We start from the raw sequence: 19,924 nt of genomic DNA on the forward strand, positions 1-19,924 counted from the left end.
AACATCTGAAAAGCAAATTGCCTAAATCACTTAACTAAGTCTGTTTGTGAGAAAAAGCTTTGAAATATGCTGGAACAAATTTCATCCGTGTATGCGTGTGTGGATGTGTGTGTGTGTGTGTGTGGAGAAGACAGCGGCACCAATGACAAGGAGACAAGCCGAGTCATGCTGCTTATCATCATTCTACATTTTATTTTCATTGATTATTTGGAAAAAAAAGAGGAAGTTATGACGATCTTTTGTTTCTTCCCTTTTTAAGATTATTTCAGTCATCTTGACATAAATTTCAGTAATTTGTTGAGTGGCCTTAATTTTACTAGATGTGCCACATCGGTGATTTCAAATTCAATTCATTCCAACGCAACTCAACTCAACTCAACTCAACTCAACTTAATTTAATTTAATTTAATTTAATTTAATTTAATTTAATTTAATTTAATTTATTTTATTTTATTTTATTTTATTTTATTTTATTTTATTTTAATTTAATTTAATTTTAATTTAATTTAATTTAATTTAATTTAATTTAATTTATTTAATTTAATTTTATTTTATTTTATTTAAGTTAATTGAGTCAAATTAAAATAGAATTCAGGATGATTTTTAAAGCACCATTTCACAGCAAAGTCATTTCAAGGCACTTTCCAGGCATAACCAGTTCAAACGTTTAAAACAAATCCATATTTGTCCATTTCATGAAAATGATGTTCATTTAAAGCCAATTCATGAAAAAAAATTAATTGTATATCTAAGGGAAAAAAAAAAAAAAACAAGATTACACCAAATCTTGAATTCACTTCAGTCCCTCATCCTGGGCATGCACAAGATAATGGGAGACAGTGGATGTTAAACGTCTGTTCTGGTCATGTGAGCCCAGAGGACATGCTGAGAGATTCACTCTAATTAATAACATTGCATGTAGCATCAAAGAGCACTCTCTTCCTCTTATTCCTCCTCCAGTCCTCTTTCTGATTTTATGCCGACACTTCAGTCAATCACCACCTCATGGTTTTTCCCCGCCATCCATCCATCAGTCCCATTCCCATCCCCCCTTCCCTTTTCATTACGGCTCTGTTAAGCTCCGTTGCCATCCCTCCCCATTGCTTTCCACATCTCTTTATGTATTTTCAGTTACTTCTATTTTCTCACCACTTTCATCATCATTATTCCTATTTTTTTTTTTAATTCCACAAATTCTTCCTACTGCCTCCAGTTTTTTTTTCCTTCCTCTCTTCTCTCTTCCCCCAAACCTTCATCAGTGATGAACACATCACAACATTTCCACATCAAAAGCCATCCATTATATCACAAATATATGTGGTAAGGCAGGTTTTAGTGGTTTGATGTGAAGGATAACGTCCAACAGCAAATCTGAGAAGGAGAGTGGGAATGTGTCCCTTTTGTGTGTTTCTGTGTGTGCGCATATATTTGGATGTGTGTCTGTTTCTGGAACTATATGTGTGTATCCTCGTGACTGAGAAAAAAAGAGTAGAGTGACAGATACATGAATGATGCCAAGTGTACAGCTCAGTGAGAAAGAAGAGATGAAATAGAAGGCAGAAGAGGATGAGTGAGAAGGCAGTAAAAAGGGGGGAGATAAAAGGAACAGGGGGTAAGGAAAGAAGTGAGATGCAGAGGGGAATAGGTGAGGCAAATCTGGTCCAGTGGAGGAAGGGAGAGTAGTTAGTGGACTAATTGATTGATGGCAGGGAATGAGAGAGGAGAAACTGAGATTTGTAGACAAACTGTAGAGTGATAGTAGGAGAGGAAATATGTTAAAGAATGGAGTGTTGGTAAGGAAAGAGGAGAGTAAAAGGGTGGAAAAGCTTGTGTTTCCCTTTGAATGGAAGCAATTAAAAGTGTAATAAAAAGACAAGACAGACATCCGCTGGGTTTGTGAAGAAGCTGAGGGTAATAGTCACGCTGCATTACGATAACACTTATGCACACATAAGTACTCTTCGACAGGCTAAAATAGGAAAATACTGAGGAACACACACATCAGCGCTCACATACAAAAGTATTCTGCAGCGCACATACAGACGCTAAAGAACTGGAATTAAAAAGTGTTTTATCGGAACAAAGGAGGGATTCTTGGGGGATTTGAGCTCAGCGCGCACTGTGACACTGACAGCTTGACTGTGTGTGTGTGTATGTGTCTATGTGTGTGTGTGCATGAGTGTGTGCCTACAGATGCAGTTCACTGACAGAGCTAGATGAAAAAATAGCAAGAGACTGCACTTGTACTGGCAAGTAACATGATATGTTTTCAGCTTTCACAAAAGTAAACTTCAATTAAAACTTAAAAAAAAAATTTCTGTTAACAAAAAAAAAGTTCAGCTTTAAGTAACCTGATTATATTTTAAAGATCTTGTTTAGCATTAACACATTAAATGCACAGAGTTTACTATATATATGGAAGTATTCATGCATAACTTACTATTATAAGTAGGATGAAGTAGATGAAGTTATAGAATGAATGAGCATCCATCACATAGTACATGATCTCCACCCAGCCCTCCAGAGTGATCACCTGCAGACAAGAAGACAGTTTACAGTAAGTTCACTTTTACAGGAAATTGTTTGGTTTTGAAAAACTGGTGCCAAATGGCTGTAGATATTTTCGAAAATGGCCTTTCATATAGACGTAAAACATACAGATTAAATCTAAAGCCAGTTGAACCAGCGACTCAGGCTCATTGTAACAGCGACACAATCCAGCTTTTATTATCATAGTGTGTATCCTGTTTGTAAATTCTTAACTAATTAATGTAGTCCTCAATGGTTACAGTCAGACTTACAATCCTATCTTGAATGAAAAATTGTTTTTAAAACTTGGCTTAGGATAATTAAAAAAATATATAAAATTTGTGGTCCTACTTTTGTGGATAAAGTCAACATGTTCTGCTCCCATTCTTTGCATTAAGCTAATGAGCTTAGGCTTGATTTAAAACAATATTTGAGATGTTCTTGAGAATGTTGATAAACACATGCTTCAATATATTTAATCTTTTGTTAGGTTTTAAATATATTATATTTAAATATACATAGATAGACGGATATTGCATATTGTTTTTCATTGTAGAAACAGTGAGTTTTTTCTCTCTTTTTCCCCTCATTTTTCAAAATTTAAAGTAGTTTAACAATATATGGATAAACAGGTTGCTATCGAGTGTGGTAGGTCTCCTCCATCTTCTAAAAGAATTTAAGTCAAATTCAAATTTGATGACAGAACTGTCAATATAAACAAAAGCAGCTAAGACTTGGATTAAATGTAAAAACATTGAGAGATAAATGAGCCCAAAACTTCCTAACTGGACAGAATGCAAATTTAAGATAAACCCACAGATTGCCTAACCCTAACCCTAAGACCCCTAAAAATGTGTATTACTAAAGTGTATTATTATAGATCTCTCTCTCTCTCTCTCTCTCTCTCTCTGTGTGTGTGTCTCTGTCTTTATCTCTGTAAAGGGAACAGCATCTAAGAAATAAAAATCATTCAAAATATATAGATGTGAGATACTAGCAACTCAAGAATGGGTCTGGTCTGGTTGAAAATGAATATTATAAAAAAGATAGAAGAAAAAAAATCACACGAGATCTGCCAGAAAAACCAAACAACATTTGAGCCTTGTAAGACAAAAAGAAACAGTTCATAAAAATCTAACTAAGTATTTTGAAACATATATCAAATAATGTATTTTTCAAACCACTGGCATGGTGCATAGAGGCAAATATATGACAACTATATATATGCTCAAAAATTTATGGACCTGGATGCTTTCTACCATGGCAACAAGGGAAAGATAATTTTCTTGTCTGTATTCATATTCATATTTTTGCAAGTTTTTTTGACATGAAGTTTTTGTAGAATAATGCCCCAAGGGTTTTGTAAATAATGAACCATATAGTATCGCTGGTTATCTGAAGATATTTTACAAATTTTTAAAATAAAATACTGACCTGAAAGATGACAATCCAAGCATAAGCGATGTTGTCAAAGTTGATGGCACCTTTATGTGGGTTGGTGCTTCCAGTGTGACATCTGGTGTAGTACTGGTTCCAATTGACACAAAGCCCTGCTACACTGATGCTGCCATTGGTTAGAGGTTCTGGACTGAGACCAAGAGACTGGCGGTACAAGACATCATCTTTATCCAAGCAGCATGCCCTGCCTCCTTCACGACGGGCCGGGACATCTGAGCAGGACATGATGCCGTTGTCGACAGGTAGAGAGCAGATGAAAGGCCGCTCGTCATCTTCATCAGCCATGTAGTATGGTCGGGGAAGACTGAGCCCAGTAGTGCTAGAAGAGTTGAAGAGATTGACTGTAAGTAGTGGAAAATTTGTGACTGAGAGGTTACATTTGCCTAATTCTAGAAATTCTGGCAGATAAGTGTATCAACTTATTTGGTAAGCGTGACGTCATGATTTAAGTTATAATAACCAAAATGTTTTATTCCATTTGTCAAAGGATATTCTGAAAACACCAACTATAAATTAAAGCATAATCCAAAAACCAAGCTTAAGCCTATCGCTATAGCAATCTCCAAAAAGATGGTGGTAATTTTTTAGCAGCATTGGTCTATCTGTCTGTCTGTCTGTCTGTCTGTCAGCAACACAACTCAAAAGTAGTGGACGCATTTTGATGACATTTTCATCAACCTCTGAAAGAGAGGAACAAGTGATCAGATTATGTGGGTGATCCAAATCACTACCTGGATCAAGGAACTTTTTAAAGCAATTCTTTATATGCTCAACTTGGTTACATCTGGGTCTTTCACCATGTTTCTAAATGTAACACCACCGGATTATCAGGGTCAGACCTCTGAGATTTTTCTTTGATTTTCCTTGCAATTTCTTTAATTACGCCAAAAAGTTATGTATGGTTTGGCTGCCATAAACAGTTGCTCTGCAGACAACAAGCGACTGTTCCTAAAATGGCCAAAATGACACAAAAGCCACAAAGATGAGATAACTGGCTAGTAGCAATAAAACGTGCTAATAGTACAAGTTGAAGTCCTTTAAAATATTCAACAAGGTATTAGGCCTGAAAGAAAGATGTAGGAAGCTTTGTAAGAAGACTAAGGGCACATTAACATCAGCCTTTTTTACTTAAATCTGAGCCCATTTGTTTGGAAAGTCTGCTTCGTCTGGGCATCTGTGAATGTACCAAACAAATTTTGATTCGAACCAAAGAAGTGGACTCAGTATGCTTACAAATGAAGGTGTCACTGTGTTTCAAGTGGACCAAATACAGGAAGTGGACTACAAAAAAAAAGTCACTTCCTGCATTTGACGTAGCATTGCATTGTGGATAACTACATAGCAATTGCATTAAGAGTCCTCTGCCTCATCTGTTGTTCATACTGTGCTCATCGTTACAGTGTATTTCTGCTGTATACTTTCATAAGACAACAAAAAAAAAAAAAAAAAAAAAAAAAAAAAACCCAAAACAGCGATAGTTTCATGCTCCATGTTTAACTTGCCACGGAGTTTTCTTCTTCACATGGGTCTTGTTTTCCTTTTTGCTAAATACTAGTGCAGCGCCACCTTTGATGGGAATGTGGATATGCTATTGTAAAGGTTTGGCAGTTTGACCAAAGTGCAGCATGAATGCAACTGAGTCGAGTCCCCAATCGAACCAAGTCTAGCAGACTATCCTGAGGTTAATGCACCCTAAGTTTGTGACTGTTCTTCCTCTGGAGGATTTTAACACACACATTTCAACTTACAATTACGACTCAAAGAATTTGCAACTTTTAGTGATCATTAAGTGTAGAAATTGTATCCATTAAAGGGACGGAGGCAGTAAAGAAGATTTTCAGCCTTATGGGTACCATGATGTTTTTAGAATTTTCTTTATTTTAACACACAGTTTTTATTTCTGATCCACTCCAGTTATGGCGATGTTTCTCATCGCCCCCCCCCCCCCCCCCCCCCCCCCGCCCTGCATGTTTTAGACACATTCCTCCTCCAAAGCACACGAGTCAGATTATTGAACTTCCTCAAGTTCTTTGCAGCGTGTCAACGACCCGCTTTATTTCATGCAGGTGTGTTAAGGTAAAACATGCAGGGCAGGGGGTCCTGAGGACTGGAATTGAAAAACACAGGGTTGTCGTAGAAAACCTAACCAGAACGTGACGGTTCCATCCATTGGGTTCTAATCAAACACACAGACTTACAGAGCAACACAGACCACGGAGAGAAATACACATGTGTATGTTAAAGTGGACACTCATGCAAGTGTTTTATGTGGAGTTTAAAGAGGACAAAGCTGTTTTGTCCTTCATGGGGATTTCGTACATGTGTGTGGTGTGAGACTGGAACAGAGAGCAGAATGATCAGAGAAAGATATAGGAGTGGATGAAAGGACAGAAAGCCTGAGAGTGATGATTATGTTTGTAATGGTAAAATTGAGCAAAATTACTCCAAACAGAGTATGGCAGGGAGATGTAGGGGGTGGGGACACACTTTAAACCTGACACACCAAGCTGTTGTCAGATACCATTTGCCAGCCATTGTGTCAGTGGTTTACCTTTTTTTTCCAGCAGTTTTCTGTAGCACTGTTTGTATTTTGCACATTTTTTCTCGCAGTCAGATTGATCACGTTGCACTGGTGACAAAGGCAGCGTGAGGCAGAGCTGCCTGACCAACTGCTCAGTCTAGTGAATCACTGATTTCACCCATTAAATGTGACATTTATTCCTCCATCCCTGTTCCTTTTTTTTTCCATTTCAAAAGATAGCCAGACACACGACAGCAAACATATTGGAAACTGATAGCAAGTGCAAACCAACATTTCACACTGTACCCCAAGCATCACATAAGGTTTTAAAGCAATTTCCAAGCAGTTCCAATCTATTTTTTTTTTTTTTAACATTTATTTCATTTTATTTCTTGAGTTTTTATTTTCTTTTTGGTCATGCAGAGAATGGAAAGTTGGCGTCTTCTATCTATGACTTATAACAGAGTCAAAGTGCAGACACCAAAGTAATAAAATCACATTTTATGGCCCTTCAGTCAAGTTAAAAAAAAGCAGCAAACACAACAGAAAACCGCACATTTGTTTTTTTTTAAAAAAAAAAAAAGAAAAATCACATGAACATCAAGACCTTTTGAATAGAAGAAACAAATGTTTTGGGAAATTCATGTCCATCTGATACAGATGAAGAGGTGTTTCAACCTCTGAATGAGAGCAGTAGCAGGTGGCCAGAATGTCAGTGTTATACCAAGATAATAAGAGACGAAGTCAGCAAACTTGCTGTGATCCCTTCATGTAATGGCCACACAGCACGCTGTAAGCTGTACTGAGTAACAAGCACTGCACGCCAGACTGAACCAAATGATTTTTGGACGTTTGTTTTCACGCTGCTAATACTGAGCAAGTATTCAGCGATCAAAGTCGGCAAACTGACATTAACCATGCACTTTTACTCAAATAATGTCTGTTTCCTACAATAGACTGCCGACCTGTTCAGGATGCACGCTGCCTCCCACTTGCTACTTGCTAGAATAGGCTCCAGCTTCCTTATAAACCTGAATTTCAATTAAATGTGAAAAAATGTAATAAATAATAAAATGCTTGAATAAGCTTCTGCTTAAACAAGCTCTGCAATGCTTGGTCATTTGGTCTTTGTCAACATAGTTTGGTAATTTTTGTGATCACTTTGGTGTGTCACGACTGTTATACAGTGTCAGAAATATTAAAACCCTCATTATTTTGCAACAAACGCAAGTTATTAAATTGTGTCCCAGTTGGAGAAATATTATAGTCAATGTTGAAGTGGGGATTGTTTTCTGGTGTTGAAACTGCCATCAAGATGAAAGAAATGATCTGTCATGTCACAGAATACAACAGTAATGCAAACAGAAAGAAAATTAAGGAGACCAGTCCATGTAAATGAGCGTTAGAACATCATACATTTCATGTTTTTATAATAAAAATAATAACATTATCATATGATAAGGTCCCACCTTTTTATTTATTTATTTTTTTGCGGGACATCTCTACGCTTCTGTACAATGTTGTCATTATCTAATCATGTTGGGTGAGGGAGGAGTGGGTGAAGGAAAGTTTGTTTCTTCCTGCTCTATAGAGGAGTGAAAAGTGGAGCCTGTACTGAAACTGTCCTCAAAGTGAAGCTTTCTAACCCCAACTCTCTCAATGATCCTGGATTCAGGTGTTTTCACACTACACCATAAAAACACCAGGTTGGTGGTGCTATGAATTTAAAATAGGGAGTCTATTTATCAAAAACATTTTTGCTGTTAATAAGTTGGAGTTAAGTGATGACTACTACTCACTGCCATCTTTAAAAAAACAAACAAACAAAAAAAAACCTATATCAATTTGACTCAGAGTTTTACATGCAGGTGATGCAACGGTCAGAGTGATGAGTCAGGGTAAAAACGTCGAACAATAACTGACTGCACTTGGCTGCCAGGACTTGCAATATAAAACTTAACTGCACTGTAGGCATGACTTGCCAAACACAACACAACCAACAGCTAATGCTACAACCATCAAACCAACAATAACATCAATGAAGCCATTGTTCATTTCCATGTTACCATTACATTTTTTCCAGAAAGAAAAGTAAAGGTTTTTGTCCTGACATTAACAGAGAGAAACATAGTAGCCAATGACGTAGAAAGAGCTCTGTGTGATTTGTGGGTTGTTAACTAAAGGGCAGATCACAGAAAAAAAAAGTTATGGATGAATACATTTTTTTTTCTTTGTAAAACCATTACATCTGACCTAGTGTTTTACAGCGGTGGTATGATACTGTACGACACCATCTCTCCACTGCTCAATGTCTATGTCTGGCTGCTTATGTCACTTTAAAATATGTTGGATTGAATAGAGAAAATGATCCTATGCACTATCTATCTATCTATCTATCTATCTATCTATCTATCTATCTATCTATCTATCTATCTATCTATCTATCTATCCATCCATCCATCCATCCATCCATCCATCCATCCATCCATCCATCCATCCATTTATCTTATTCAACTGAACAATTTACAACACAGCAGTGGTATAGTTTCCCTTTGGAGATTAATCTTGTCATTCAGTTCAATTCATCTCAAACAGCGTCTCAGTTACGTTGACTCATAAAACAAATGAATCTGTGTCAAAATGTCTTTAGACAGTAAACTTAGATTTTGCCAAGATTTGAAAGAAGATTTTCTTTTCAGAAAAATCGGATTTTAAGACTAAAGATAAACCAGTATGGGAAATATAAAGAGGGCCAGTAACAAGACAACGTACTGCTGTGACTATGGATGTTGCAGTAAAAGGTGTTGTTTAAGCAGTAATAACTTCTCTGAGGTTCTGGTATTTAGTATTTTAAACATTAAAGCAACAGAAAACAACTTCTTGATGTGCAAAGATGGCAGTGAGTTGACGTTCATGTGATATCATGCAACCTCACTTATGTGCCTCATAAAATTCCCTCCATCACATATTTCCTTTGGTTAAAAATGTTTCATAATAACACAAGAATTTGATCTAATCCTATGTAGATCACGTTTGACGACATATATTTGAATCATCATTGTAATTGAGTGTAATTGTGTTGCTCGAGGGTAACACAGTGGCATTCTGGGTTGCGTTTGTATGACTGGTTTAATAAAGGTCAAATTCTGAATGTCACTGTGACCCCTATATAACTGACCATCTAGAAGAGCCTAACTTTCAGAATCATATTCAACAACTCGAAAAAACACATGCAGGAGTTTGACCTGAAGGCCTCTTTACACAAACTTTCCTCCAAACATCATTCATTAGTTCATCAATTTGTATCCTGTTTTTTTTTTTTTTTTTTTTTTTTTATCCTTTTTTTGGTTTTGGTTTTGTTTTTCATGTACTTTGTTCCACTTGTGATGTTTTTTTTTTTGTTTTTTTTTGCTTTTTTTTAGGGTCTTTGTGTGCTCAGGTCTTGTCCTGGACTCCATCGCACTGAACATTGCTAGTATGTTAAACTTATCCTCAACTCTTGATGTTGGTTCATCATCTAACAGACATTATATTTGGGTTTTGTTGTAACTTATCAGAAGTACAAAGAGAAATATCAAACAGTCCTCTGTCCATCCGTTCCATTCTTAGCCCACCTGTGTTGCTCTTTCATTTCACATATTAGCACAGCAAAGCTCTTGTTTCTATGGCAATATAAATGCTCACATTATACTTGGTGTTTGTGTGTCAGGAAGAAAAGGCCTTGTATTTTAGTCCCTGCGCAATGAACAGACCTGTGTTTGTACATGTGATTTTGTGGAGACAACCTGTCACTCCTACTGTTTGAGTTTTTGTCTTGTTACTACTCCAAGGTGTTAGAAAAGTGACTAAAGGTATAAAAAACAGAAACAGACTCAATGTACCTACTTTTTGTTTCCAATTTCATTATTGTACATATTACTCCCAAGTAAGTGTGTGTAAAAGTGAACAGACATTCAGTGACAGCAGTCTATCTCGTTATTAGATTGTGTGTCTGTATAGATGTGATTATGTTTGCTTGCAGGCAGACATCAGTCATTCCACACCTGAGGAGATGTTGGACACCTGTCAGCAGAGGCACCAGCCAAAGGTGTTGTTCAATAACTTCTGTTCTTTTTTTTTTTTTTTCCCGGAAACTGTGCCGTGTGATTTACAGCCAACCCACACTGTTTACCAACCTCTAACAAAAGAGGGGAAAATAGGAAAAAAAAAAGAAAATCCTGTTCTTATGCATCTTTTGCTCACTTTCTTGATCTTATCTCTGTAACTTTGATGGATTTAGGGCATGGCATCCCACAATTGTGTGTTTGCTATGGGCAGCCTATTCCGAAGGTTACTATTTTCTTTATAGACTGTGACAAGGCCACCTGGTCACAGTTGCCCACACCCACCCACCTGGCTACTATTACGGACTGGTTTATCCCCAGAATTACACTCGCAGTCCCACGTAGCCTAACATTGGGCGTTGTCTGGACGCGCTGACGTTGCGGTAACGTATTGTGTCATTTCCTGTTTCCCTAGCGTGTGTCACTACGGATTGCTACGAGCCGTTGGCTCCTTTAACTTCTTTCTAACTTCTATCTATTGTTAACCAACCACTCACTTTAGCGCACAATATCTTCCCAAACCACTGTTCTATATATTGCATTTATTTTTGGGATCTTTGGCTTTCTGTTTACTGACTTAAACAGCTCAAGCACTCGGTTTTAGCATGGCTGCTAGCTCTCATCCCACACCCCGGTCCCCTGCCTTTTCTTGCTCGGTGTGTCTGATGTTTAGCTACTCCTCCGCCTCCTTTAGTGATAACGGTAGGTGTATTAAGTGTAGCAGCTTGGCAGCCTTGGAGGCGAGGCTCTGTGAGTTAGAAGCCCAGCTCCGCACTCAGTTAGGGAAGCAGTTAGTCAGCAAGCCCCCATTAGCCAGTGCGGAGCTACCAGCCAGGGCAGCCATCCCGAGCCGTCCCTCAGCAGTTCCCGCGCAGCCGGGAGCCGAGGCGGGCTGGACGACGGTCAGGCGGAAGCGTAGCCCCAAACCAAAACCCACTGGCCACCACCGACCTGTTCACGTTTCTAACAGATTTTCCCCGCTCGGTGACACACCCGCTGAGGCAGAAACCCTGATTATAGGTAGTTCCATAGTCAGAAACGTGGCTCTAGAGACACCGGGGACCATAGTCAAATGCATTCCTGGGGCCAGAGCGGGCGACGTCGAATCGTATTTGAAACTGCTGGCTAAGGCTAAACGTAAATACCGTAAGATTGTAATTCACGTCGGCGGTAACGACACCCGGTTATGCCAATCGGAGGTCACTAAAATTAATGTTGCTTCAGTGTGTAACTTTGCCAAGAGCATGTCGGACTCCGTAGTTTTCTCTGGTCCCTTGCCAAATTTAATCAGCGATGACATGTTTAGCCGCATGTCATCCTTCAACCGCTGGTTGTCTAGGTGGTGTCCCGATAACAACGTGGGTTTTATAGATAATTGGAGCGCTTTTTGGGGAAAGCCTGGTCTTATTAGGAGAGATGGCATCCATCCCACGTTGGATGGAGCCACTCTCTTATCTAGCAATATGGACTCTTTTATTAGTCAGCTAAATTGACAACTCAGGGTTGGGACCAGGAGGCAGAATTGTAGTCCTACACACTTTTCTGCAGCTTCCCACCTGCCGCCGCCCTCCCAAAACCCCATTCCGACCTTATACAACTTCCCAGCAGTAAGAATTAAACAACACAAAAACACTTCTGGGGTTAATCGTGAAAACCTCATAAAAATAAAACAATGGATCTAATAAAATCTGAAAATAAGACAATAAAGTGTGGCCTACTGAATATTAGATCCCTCCCAAATAAGTCTTTATTAGTCAATGACTTGATAGGTGATCACCACATTGATTTATTCTGTCTTACGGAAACCTGGTTACAGCAAGAGGATTATGTTAGTATTAATGAAGCTATACCAGCTAACTATTTAAACTTTCACATTCCTAGAACTACAGGCAGGAGGAGGTGTTGCAGCTATTTTTAATTCAGAATTTTTAATTAATCCTAAGCACAAAACTAACTATAAATCCTTTGAATTCCTGACATTAAATTTATCTCATCCAAAATGGAATTCAGAGAAACCGCTCCTTTTAGCATTAGTGTATCGCCCACCTGGACCTTACTCCGAGTTTCTGACCGAATTCTCTGATCTCTTGTCTGAGTTAGTGCTGACTACTGATAAGGTCATTGTACTAGGTGATTTTAATATTCATGTTGACGTTGAAAATGATAGTTTAAACATTTCCTTTAGCTCTATTCTAAACTCAATTGGGTTTTCACAAAATGTCAATGGAGCCACTCACTCTCATGGTCACACTCTTGATCTTATTCTAACATATGGTATTGAGACTGATAAGCTCAAAGTATTTCCTCAAAACCCTGTCTTGTTCGATCACTTCTTGTTAACCTTTGAATTCACTTTATTTGATTACTCACTGACCAAAAATAAATTCTACTATAGTAGATGTTTATCAGACAATAATATTACAAAATTTAAACAATCAATTGAATCAATTTTTTCACATCTACCATGTGTTAGCATGACTGAGTCCCCCTTTAAGCCTTACTCCTGCTCAGATTGATCAACATGCTGATACTATAACAGCTTCAATGCGTACAACCTTGGATAATGTTGCTCCCCTAAAGAAGAAGAAATTAGGTAAGATTATGAAGGCTCCCTGGTTTAATTCCCAGCTTCGAGCTCTAAAACAGGCATCAAGGCGTTTGGAAAACAGATGGCGTTCATCAGGACTAAAGGAGTCTCACTTAACCTGGAAAGAAAGTTTAATCGTATACAAACAAGCCTTACGTACGGCAAGAACAGCTTATTATTCATCATTGATAGAGGAAAACAAAAACAACCCTCGGTTTCTTTTCAGCACTGTAGCTAGGCTTACTAGGGGCCGGAGCGCTGTGGAGCCATGTATTCCTTTCTCACTTAGCTGTGATGATTTCATGTATTTTTTCAGGAATAAAATTGACACTATTAGAGATCAAATTCACAATACTCTTCCTTCTACCTATAATGTTGAGCCTGTTGTGGTCTCCGAAGCATCCTTAGAACCAGGATCTGACTTGTGTCTAAATAGTTTCTGTCCTGTCCAACCCTCTGAATTAACTAAAATAATAGCTTCATCTAAACCATCCACCTGTATCTTAGACCCTCTCCCAACAAGCCTCTTTAAGGACATTTTCCCTTTAATTAATACATCACTACTAAATCTTATCAATATGTCTTTAGTGACAGGATATGTACCACAATCATTTAAAACTGCTGTAATCAAGCCTTTACTTAAAAAGCAATCTCTGGATCCAGAGGTGATAGCAAATTATAGACCTATATCTAACCTCCCATTTATGTCCAAAATTCTGGAGAAAATAGTTTCCGCTCAGCTACATGCCCACCTGAGCAGAAATAATTTATGCGAGGAGTTTCAGTCAGGATTTAGAGCTCATCATAGTACTGACACAGCATTGGTGAAAGTTACTAATGACCTTCTTATGGCCTCAGACAAAGGACTTGTGTCCGTACTTATCTTGCTTGATCTTAGTGCTGCATTTGATACAGTCGATCATAACATTCTGTTACAAAGACTAGAACAGGTGATTGGAATTACAGGTACAGCGTTAAGCTGGTTTAAATCATATTTATCTGATAAACTTTTCAGTTTGTTCATGTAAATGACAAGTCCTCCTCCCAAACTACAGTAAGTCATGGAGTTCCTCAAGGTTCTGTACTTGGACCAATACTCTTCACGCTATATATGCTCCCTTTAGGCAAAATTATTAGACAGCATGGAAAAAACTTTCATTGTTATGCAGATGATACTCAACTATACTTATCCTTTAAACCAGATGAAACAAATCAGCCCAATAGGCTACAAAATTGTCTCATAGACATAAAGACTTGGATGTCTAGAAATTTTCTCCTCTTAAACTCAGATAAGACTGAAGTAATTCTCGTTGGATCTGAAAAACTCAGAAATAATTTTCCGGTTTTGTAATGAACCTGGATGGCATTACTTTAGCTTCCAGTGCTACAGTGAGAAACCTTGGAGTAATATTTGACCCTGACCTGTCCTTTGGCCCACATATTAAGCAGGTTACTAAAACAGCCTTCTTTCATTTACGTAATATAGCCAAAATTAGGGACATTCTGTCTCGGAGTGATGCAGAAAAACTGGTTCACGCTTTTGTTACTTCGAGACTAGATTACTGTAACTCTCTATTACTGGGCTGTCCTAAATATGCCCTGAAAAGCCTTCAGCTGATCCAGAATTCTGCAGCCAGAGTCCTGACCAGAACCAGCATGAGAGATCATATTTCTCCAGTTTTAGCCTCTCTTCATTGGCTGCCTGTTGAATCTAGAATAGAATTTAAAATTCTTCTCCTTACATATAAAGCCCTCCACAACCAGGCACCACTATATATCAAAGACCTCATTGTTCCTTATATACCAAGTAGAGTACTTCGTTCGCAGACTGCAGGCTTACTTGTGGTTCCTAGAGTCTCAAAGAGCCGAGCAGGAGGCAGAGCCTTTGGTTATCAGGCCCCTCTCTTATGGAATAAGCTCCCAGTTAGTGTTAGGGAAGCAGACACCCTCCCCACCTTTAAGACTAGGCTGAAGACTTATCTTTTTGATAAGTCCTATAGCTAGGGATGGTTAGCATCCCTTAGTTATGCTGCTATAGGTTTAGACTGCTGAGGGACATTTCCTGATACACTGAGCTTCTTTCTTTTTCTCTTTATCTCTCTCTTTTATCCCCCCCATAACAGTGTTGCATCATTAACATGTATGTCTCCTGTCTCAGCAGGTCTCCCTGGCCGGGAGTAGCAGTTCCTGTTGTCTTTCTGTCCTCTTCCCCCCACACAGCAGAGGCAGATGGCTGCCTGTCCTGAGCCGGGTTCTGCCGGAGGTTTCCTTCCTGTTAAAAGGGAGTTTTTTCCTTCCCACTGTTGCCAGTATGCTTGCTCAGGATGGGAGATTGAGTTGGACTCAACTCAATCTGTTGGTTTCCTTATATAGGCTGTTATGAATTGGCCTTCATTATGTTTTCCCCTCTGTCTGTAAAGCGTCTTGAGATGGCATTGCCGTGATTTGACGCTATATAAATAAAGTTGAATTGAATTGAATTGAACATTCCAGACATTACACCTGTTACCACGACATCCATTAAGGATGCACCCCGAGTGGTTCTGCTGATAATGGGAACAGGGTACGGGATGGAAACTTACCCGGGTGTCAGTCATGCCTGCTGGAGATGAATGGGTAAACAGTATCAATGGGTTTGCTATGTTCAAATAGCCGAGGATTGCGCAATACAGGAGTGACGTCACCATCCTGTGCCCCACTGAACGCCGCACTGCGCCACAATATGATGTTCGTTTTCTTTATATTTCAAAGGTGGGAAAAGTGTGGGGGTTTACAAATGTGTCTTATCTTAGGAGTGTTGTGTGCGTATTACTTTGGGGATTTAGGAGAACCTGTTGGCCGGGCCTTAGTATTTATAAGACACTCGTTTTGGTGTTGTTGGGGTGGAGAGTGGGAAGTACAGATTAGAGCGTAACAAGTCACACTGTGTTTTTGGAGCTGGAGATATTTAGTGGTGAAATCAGCATAAATATTGTACATATTGTACATATTGTTCACTGTATATATTGCTGGATGTTGGTGGATTGCCTGGGAAAAGAATAAATAACCTCAAACGAAGTCACGACTACGCCATCTCATTGGGAACAGCAGAGAACCCAGTGACATAGACTTAGTAATGCAAACTGCTGTCTAGACAATCAGTCTGATCATGTACCTGACTGCCACTCTAAACTGTCACTGTAATGGTAAAAGCTGCATTTATGATAAACTGGGGTAAACAGATACAAGCAGCAAGCTCCTAATCCTGACTCCTTCTGTGCCTTGCAGAAAACAGTACCAGTGTCTGAACGTATGACTTAAACATGATTAAATAGCAGTATTTATCATATACTTTGTTTGTAATTTGTTTGTTTTTCTTTTTTTTACTTGGTCACTTCATATGTACTTCCTGAATTCACCAAGTGATAAAACAACCATTTCAGAGAATAAATACAAAGGGAACTTGACATGGTACTTAATCAATAGATATCCATTCATTAAATTCCAGATAACTAGTAGTGGACCTGAGTTAAAATTACCTAAATAATTCATGGATATTAACACTTTAAATGAGGCTGTTTGTCCAAGAAAACAATTTAGACAAATCCCAAGCTGCTCCGTAACTGAACACAGTTAAACCATTTTAAGTAGCCACATATTGTTTCTTATTAACATCAGATTACAAAGTTCATTCCAGTGACTTTCCAACAACAGCTTTTAGAAGACAAACACCAATAAAATTAAATGTTGCCATCAAAAAGACACAAGTTGCGCTACATTTAAACTAAACACTGGATTACCATGCTGAACTGTTGCAGGTTATCTGTCATTCAAAGAAATAATGGAATTGAAATATTTCTAATTTCTTTAAATTAATCACTTTTATTGATGGTATGCACATAACTGTAGCTTAACACAAAATCTGAAATAACACAATAACATACTACATTAGGCGTTTGTTAATAAATTCCTTGTGCATGCTGTTTGTGATTGGATGGAAATTCATCTTCTCTACTGAAGGTTGCCGTTGTTGTTTTATGCAAGCAAAAAAAGGTCAACGCAAAGAATAAAACAAAAATATTTAGCTGTTTTTTTTTTTTTTCTAATAACATATTCATCCAGTTTATAGTTATTGGAGGGTTGAAGACAATGCCAGCTACCACCAGGCAAAAGATGTGGTGTACGAGACATTCTTCAGATGTGCGCCATACAAATAAATAAATACAGAACACCCTCTAAAAATACCTAAGAAAAACAACTGTACTCCCTCCGCTGCTGCAGAACATGCACAGAGTAAACGGAAATCACTCACAAAGAGATTGGACTTCTCTGATTTTGAGTGACATGACAGAAGGGTAATTGAATTTCTGATACTGCTACTAAAATAAACATCCTGGAGCCACTGAGAGCATTAGTCTTGAAACGTACCAATATATAAAGGAAAGCAGAAGTGCATTCAGTTGTCAAACTAAAGGTCACAGCTCACAGGGACATAAAGGTACAGTGCATTTGGTTTCCATTCACACTGAGATATTTTCCAACCCCAGACATCGCTGGGGGTATTCTATAGGTGAATGCATTCGTGGAAGTCACAGACTTTGTGATTGCACAGCCTTGTCACAAGAAAAAATATACAATAATAAAGTGACATACTTTTTTCTTTTTTTTTTTTGGTAATGTTAATGTTGAAAGAAGAAATTGCCCTGCAATGGGATGGTAATCTGTCCAGGGTATACCCTACCTCTCGCCTAATGGTTGCTGAGATGGGCTTCCGCTTCCCTGTGAACCTTAGTTGGACTAAGCTGTTAAGGAAATGAATGTTTGGAAGAAAGAAGAAATTATTCACCCATTAAATAAAGAATTTGATTGGATGCTTTTTGAGCAGAATCTGTAATCCCTGTGTGCAGATGAATTAGAGCACAGGTGTCAAACTCCAGTCCAGAAGGGCCGGTATCCTGCAGGTTTTTGTTGTCTCCATGCTCCAACACACCTGACCGAAATTCATAAATAGGTTGATAAGAAGCTGCTGGATCCATTTCATTTGAACCAGGTGTGTTGGTGCATGGAAACAACAAAAACCTGCCGGATACTGCCCCTTGAGGACTGGAGTTTTACACCCTGAATTAGAGTAATTTAATAACTAATCAATCATGCAAAAAGAATCTGTTCCTTCCCATTCAGGGGCAACCAGCTGCAGTCTGCAAGAGTGGTGATCTTGCAAGTGTTGGGAGTGTCCATACTGCAACACACCAGACACACAATAGACATAGTTTTCAGACTTGTCCAGAGGATGAATGCTAATTACTGGTTGATCAGAGTCAGGAGTGATGCAGCAGGGAAACTCCTAACACTTGTAGCACTCCGCCTCTTCCTCTCGAGCAGGGGTAGGCAACGCCGGTCCTCGAGTGCCACAGTCCTGGAAATAGGAGTTTTCTTTGCTGCAACACACCTGGCACACATCAGACCTAATCAGCAGACTTGTGCAGAGCTTCACATCAAACTTTGCACAAGTCTGCTAAGTAGCCATCGATTTAAATCAGGTGTGTTGCAGCAGGGAAACTCCTAACATTTGCAGGACGGCGGCGCTCGAGGACCGGAGTTGCCTGCCCCTGAATTTCTCCTCCAGCTTGTTGGTAATATAACTATACAGAAAACAATAAAACTGACCTGTAGTAAAGTGTTAAAGAATGAGAAATTATTCAGCCATTGCTAAAAAAAATATGCTATGTACATATTCTAAAATATTTTTTCTTTGGCCAAACAATTTTCTTGACTCAAAATTCGTTGTGACTCAGATCATGTTTAACAGGATTTGACACCGAAAACAGTGGTTAAAGTTAAAAAGTAAATAAATAAATAAGGAAAATAAAAATGTCTCTGATTTTAATTGAGTGGCAGACTTGATTTTTGAGATAATGATATTTGCTTTGTGCACATTTTGGCTTGCACAATGAGGTCAGCTTCATTATATTAGCACTTGAGCAACAGACCACGTGGGAGCTTTCATCTCTTCCTCTCTAAGGCAATATCAGAAGATTGAGGAGATGATGTGATTAATCTTCACACCCAGCGAGGGCAGGCAATGAGAAGAGAGGTGATAGACTTCTACACACGAGCACACGGTCACACAAATAAGTTGGGGCACATCTTGTGACTGTAATGTCAGGTTTTTTTTTTTTTTTTATTGATGTCTAAAATCAAATATGAATAGGAAGCTCCATCTAGTGCATTTTCGCACTGACAGTTTCACGTGGACAGACACAGAGGTGATAATGTGCAGACATGACACACATGCTGACATGTGCAGATAGAGACTGGCATAACACAGATCCTTGGGCCTCACATTTCCTCACACACTCTTTCACACACTGACAAACAGACCAGGCAGAGACTCACAGTGTGAAGTTTTCTTCTGGATAGCAGCGGTTCCTCAGCAGCCCCGCCCACAGCTGCACCCCAATGATGCCAAAGATGAAGAAAACAAAGAAGCAGAGGAGGAGGACGTTACCCAGCATCGGCAGAGTGTCAAGCAGCAGGTTCACCAGGATGCGCATGCCTGGAGGAAAACAGACAAACATTCACCTGAAAACACTGTTTAGTGAGCTAGACATATTTTTTATTTGTTTGTTGTTTTTCTTTACTTTAAATAGGTGGTGAAGTAGTGTAAATGCTGCTTTTTGATTATTTATTTACCTATTATTATTAACAATTTTTTTTTCATAACCATTCAAGACTGAATGACTTGAA

The 19,924-nt window shown here is 38.6% G+C and overlaps 1 protein-coding gene across 1 annotated transcript in view; it reads right to left on the minus strand.

Annotated features, from left to right (window-relative positions):
- Nucleotides 1–19,924, minus strand: part of cacna1ib (calcium voltage-gated channel subunit alpha1 Ib) — a gene marked incomplete at its 3' end in the record, with an annotated part of 171,149 nt that overhangs the window by 88,777 nt on the left and 62,448 nt on the right. Inside the window, exons 5-7 of the mRNA XM_079263089.1 lie at nucleotides 19,574–19,733; nucleotides 3,964–4,306; nucleotides 2,441–2,533 (exon numbers count right to left, since the gene is read on the minus strand). Of these exons, the coding sequence (XP_079119215.1) occupies nucleotides 2,441–2,533; nucleotides 3,964–4,306; nucleotides 19,574–19,733 (596 nt within the window). The remainder of the gene's footprint in view (nucleotides 1–2,440; nucleotides 2,534–3,963; nucleotides 4,307–19,573; nucleotides 19,734–19,924) is intronic.

The sequence above is a fragment of the Telmatherina bonti genome (assembly GCF_933228915.1).
Source record: "Telmatherina bonti genome assembly, chromosome: 3".
NCBI lineage: Eukaryota > Metazoa > Chordata > Actinopteri > Atheriniformes > Telmatherinidae > Telmatherina > Telmatherina bonti.